General features: G+C 50.9%; 1 protein-coding gene across 1 annotated transcript; it reads right to left on the reverse strand.

Annotated features, from left to right (window-relative positions):
• Nucleotides 1–232: 232 nt before the first annotated feature.
• Nucleotides 233–1,220, reverse strand: LOC105292038 (metallothionein-2A). The gene is made up of 3 exons (XM_011360128.2): nt 1,059–1,220; nt 674–739; nt 233–467 (listed from the first exon to the last, which is right to left on the reverse strand). Exons 1-3 carry the CDS (start codon nt 1,084–1,086, stop codon nt 376–378), a joined length of 186 nt encoding a protein of 61 aa, XP_011358430.1. The 5' UTR covers nt 1,087–1,220; the 3' UTR covers nt 233–375.
• Between the last annotated feature and the right edge of the window lie 3,079 nt (nt 1,221–4,299).

Raw genomic sequence — 4,299 nt, forward strand, 5'->3', positions numbered from 1 at the left:
AATGAGAATTCCTGAATTGAGAAGTTTCTGTACCATCGACGTTGACTCGAGAACGGAGGGGATTCTGTGCCTACCCAAGCCCATTCGAGCCTCTCAGTGAGGTCTCCTGGCTTGGCTAAGGCTGTTTATTACAGAGTAACAAACACTTTTGTCCAGAACCCAGCTCTCTGCACTTCCCATCCAATCCTCCACTCCAGCCCTGGTGGGCAAGCCAAGGAAAACAGAGTCAAAATAAAGTCAACAACTTTTATTATCATTCACATCATTTATAGAAAAGGGAGGACATGTATGTAGCAGAGGGGTGAGGGTTGCACCAAAATATGCAGGTTTGTACACGTTGCTCTATTTACATCTGGGAGCAGGCTCTTGCTGACATCACGCACAGCAGCTGCACTTGTCCGATGCTCCTTTGCAGATGCAGCCCTGAGCGCACTTGACACAGCCCACGGGGCAGCAGGAGCAGCAGCCTGGGGAAGGGAAGGAAGCAGCAGAGGTGAGTGCTCGGGACAAAGGATGAATAAGGACTCCTGTCCTTCCTGACAGGGGCCATTGTAGAGGTGCCGCCTTCCGTAAGGGGTGTCAACGACCGCCCTGTTTAAATTCCCGTGAGGGCGGAAAGGAGGGTGGGGGCCCTGGTGGGAGGCATTTAGGGAGATGAGAAGATTCCACTCACTCTTCTTGCAGGAGGTGCATCTGCAGTCTTTGCATTTGCAGGAGCCGGCGCAGGTGCAGGAGCCACCTGCAGGGAGAAAGAGGTGAGAATGGTCCCTGGAGACCTGAACGCGGAAAGATGCTAGGATCTTGAGTTCCAGTCCCAGATCCACGAACAGTTCAGATCCACCACCAGCTCGTGGGAACTTGGACACGTCGCGAACTCTGATCTTATCAGTAAAAGGGAGCCAATAGAGAAAGGTAAACCGAACGCTTCAGAAAGGGGCCGAAAAGGGCCATCGGAGCCCTGAAACTCAGTGATTAGGAAGGTCAGGAGAGGCCCCAAACTGCTTCTCTAGCACTGCAATCAACACCGGGCGTCCTAGCCCCGGCCCAGGCCCCCTTACCGGTGCCGCAGGAGCAGTTGGGATCCATGGCGAGTTGAAGCGGTGGCTGGAGACCGGAGACAGCTACCAGACCGACGGTTAGGGCTTGGAGAAAGCGTGGTAGAGCCGAGCACGCAGCGGGCTGCTTTATAACGGGAAAGAGCCGGGTCGAGTGCAAAAGCCCGCCCGGGCCGGGCGCCACCTGCACACGCCCCGCGCTGAGTCACTGGGGCACAGGGCCGTGCGCACTTGGCCGAGCGCACCGGGCTGTGCACACGGGTCGCAGAGCGCCAGTTCCCAGAAGCTGTCCTACGTGCAACCCGGACGATCCCAGTTCGGAAGGGGCCGGGTGCAGAGCGCGGACACGGCGTCCCGGACATCCCAGGCCTTGCGCCGAGCACCCCGTGCCCGCCCTCCCGCTGGGTGCACGGCTTCCGCCCTGCGTGCCCAGTACTTGAACTCCAGGGGTTAGAGAGCTGGTTGAAGCGGGCTTTGGGGATCCTGCTCAGACAGATAATCCGTTGGAAGTGAAGACAGATTACAAAAAGCTCTTTGTACCTGTCAAGGCTTGATAATTGTGTAGCACCCTACGAAACCCAGGGGATGGTTATTGATGACATACCTATCCATTGTATATCCCGGAGTTTAGTATGCGATAGCGAGCATAGTGAGTGAGTTATTGTGTGAGTTCTCATTTAATCGTGTATTAACCCTGTGAGGTAAGGACCTTCCGTTATTCCCATTTTAAAGAGGAGGGAATGGAGGCCCAGAGAGGTTAAGTAACTTACCCAAGGTCACAGAGCTAGGGAGTGGCAGAACCTTGTGATTCAAATCAGGGGGCCCAGCAGATTCAGAAGACTTTCTAAGGTAGACATCGGCCAGTGGGGAGAATAAGGTCAAGAAACCACGAGCCTTGTGCTCAGGAAACTCAGGTCATGGGGGCAGTGCCAAAGGAGCGCAGGGAAAAGTGGTCTCACTGGGGCAGGGGGAGCAGAGAGGAGACCCAGTCTGGGCCAGGAGGAGGTGGGCCAGAGAGGTGAGGAGGGTGAGAAGGTCTTTGTCAGGCAGGGGAGAAGAAGGAGCAGAGGAAGCGGCCAGATGGAAAGTTGGCATCACCCCGGAGCACGGAGCACGGAGCACGTGGAAGGGAAAACCCCACAAGCATTTTCTTCCCTAGAGGATGCTGACGGGAGAAGCCAACCAGATTTGTCTCTGCGGAGGCACAGCCTGCTTTCCTGTCTGTACTTGACTGGCCCCTGTGTAGCAACAGGTCTTAGATCATCAGTCTCAGAATGCCCAGAGTGTCATCAGACTCAGGGAATGGGTTACTGGAAGGTTCCCGGCAGCTTAGGGAATCCTGGCTGCTGAAGCGGGAGTTTAGTGAGGAGGCGGACAGAGAACGGGCTGTCCTTGCAGTATTCACTGTATGGTCCTGTGGAAATGTCTTCATCCTCAGCTCAATCGTTACTTCCTTTAGGGAGCGTGTCCTGATCCCCATGCTGTCAGGATGCCCGTGGAACATGCTGGAAAACATTCTGTTATTTTCCTTCCTGGCACATTCCATGTCTGTAGTATGTAGGAGTGTGTGTGATTCTTGGATCGATATCTGCATCCTTCCCCATCCCACTGAAAACGTCACTGAAAACTCCAGAATCAGTCATTGCCCCTGAAATGTGTCTCCAGCACTGCCCCCCTCCCACACGGGGCCAAGTTTGCAGCAGGTGCTTAATAAATATTTGTGAAATAAAATATTAGGGGGGTAATCCTCTCTATGGCTCCTCCCTTCCCAGCCCCTACCTTGCATTAGGGCCAATTGCAAAATGAAAATAAAAACTTTTCTTCACCCATCCCCGGGACCTGTGTACTCAGAAACACCAAGCAGCGTGGGAGAGTTGAGCCGTCAGAGGGACCAAATTCTAATGGTCCACTCGGCCACTCATTTGTTGACTGACCTTGGGGGGTAGTCATGTGCCAGGGCCCCTCTGAGCTTCAGTTTACTGGTCTCTCAAATGATCAGATTGTACTAGACTTCGAGGATCCCTGCAAACGTTCTCTGACTTTGGAGCCAAGGTCCTGGAAATCTCACCGTGTCTGGCGACCCTGCTCTTTGGCAGTGAGTGGATTTTGTTGTTGATATTTACCTATGCGCACACATGAAATGCAAAATTCCTGGTTTCTAATAAATCAGATGGTCACCTGTCCACTCAGGGGAAACAATCCAGCTCTGTGAAGAGACGGTAGGGCTTGTTTTTGCCCTGAAAGTATTCAGTCTAGCTCTGGGTTTGGGCCATCCACGTTGGCAGTAATATTTGCTTCCAGTTCTCAGCTGTCTCCCTTGAATCGTTTTGACTGTGCAGGGGGTGCGGTGACAGAGCTAAACGCCTCTGGCATCACCCTCTCCTCACCCATCCCGCCTCAACTTCCCTTTTCTGTCCCTAAGCACTTCTGCAGTAGGATCAGGACATTCACACCCTTCTCCAAATACACTTGACACTCCACATGCCAGGTTTTTACTTCCTCCTACCATCCCCCAAAGCCCATTTGAACCCTTGTCTCCGTTAGAAAAAAAAAAGTGTAGGGGGGGAGGTGTGTGTGTGTGCGGAAGGAATTTAAATCACTTCTTCAATTAAAAAAATAAATAAATATAAATGATAAATAAATAAATAAATAAATAGCAACGGGAAAAAGTGCAGCTCTATGCCAGCGTTACCTTATTTTTTTTTATTAATTAATTTATTTTTTATGGTGACATTGGTTAACGCAATCCAACAAGTTTCAGCTGTACACTTTAACAGTGAGGCATACATATATTTACACTGTGTGCTCACCACTTCTCATAGTTAGATTTCTTTCTGTCGCCACTTGTTTGACCCCTCTTACCTCATGTACCTCTCCCCTCCCTCCCCGCCAGAGTTAATTTAACGTCGGGTTAAGAATGCTACATTTTCTAGGATTTGACATCTTTAGCAATCGAGAATTAATTTTATAAATGTACATACCACTACTAAAAACAGAATGCCATGGGGGCGGGGGGGACTAAAGAGTGGGGAATAAACCAGAAAGCTATAAATGGAATGATGTCATTTGTTTCCCAAGACTATCGATATACTAGGGTGTTGCGAAAATAATAAAAAAGCGAGATATTTCACAGCAAACTTTGGGAGTCGGGTTAGGACTATAATCCACGAGTTATCTCTGGGTAAATGCTGCAGCCGTAAGCACCTCCAGTGAGCATTCTGGGGGCAAATGAGAAAAGGCTTAA

The sequence above is a fragment of the Pteropus vampyrus genome, unplaced genomic scaffold (assembly GCF_000151845.1).
Source record: "Pteropus vampyrus isolate Shadow unplaced genomic scaffold, Pvam_2.0 Scaffold51, whole genome shotgun sequence".
Taxonomy (NCBI): Eukaryota; Metazoa; Chordata; class Mammalia; order Chiroptera; family Pteropodidae; genus Pteropus; species Pteropus vampyrus.

Coding starts and splice junctions, on each gene's coding strand:
- LOC105292038 (XM_011360128.2), bottom strand. CDS start 1,086: ATGGATCCCAACTGCTCCTGCGGCACCG. Junction 740..1,058: donor CAACTGCTCCTGCGGCACCG/GTAAGGGGGCCT, acceptor TTCTCCCTGCAG/GTGGCTCCTGCACCTGCGCC. Junction 468..673: donor ATGCACCTCCTGCAAGAAGA/GTGAGTGGAATC, acceptor TCCCTTCCCCAG/GCTGCTGCTCCTGCTGCCCC.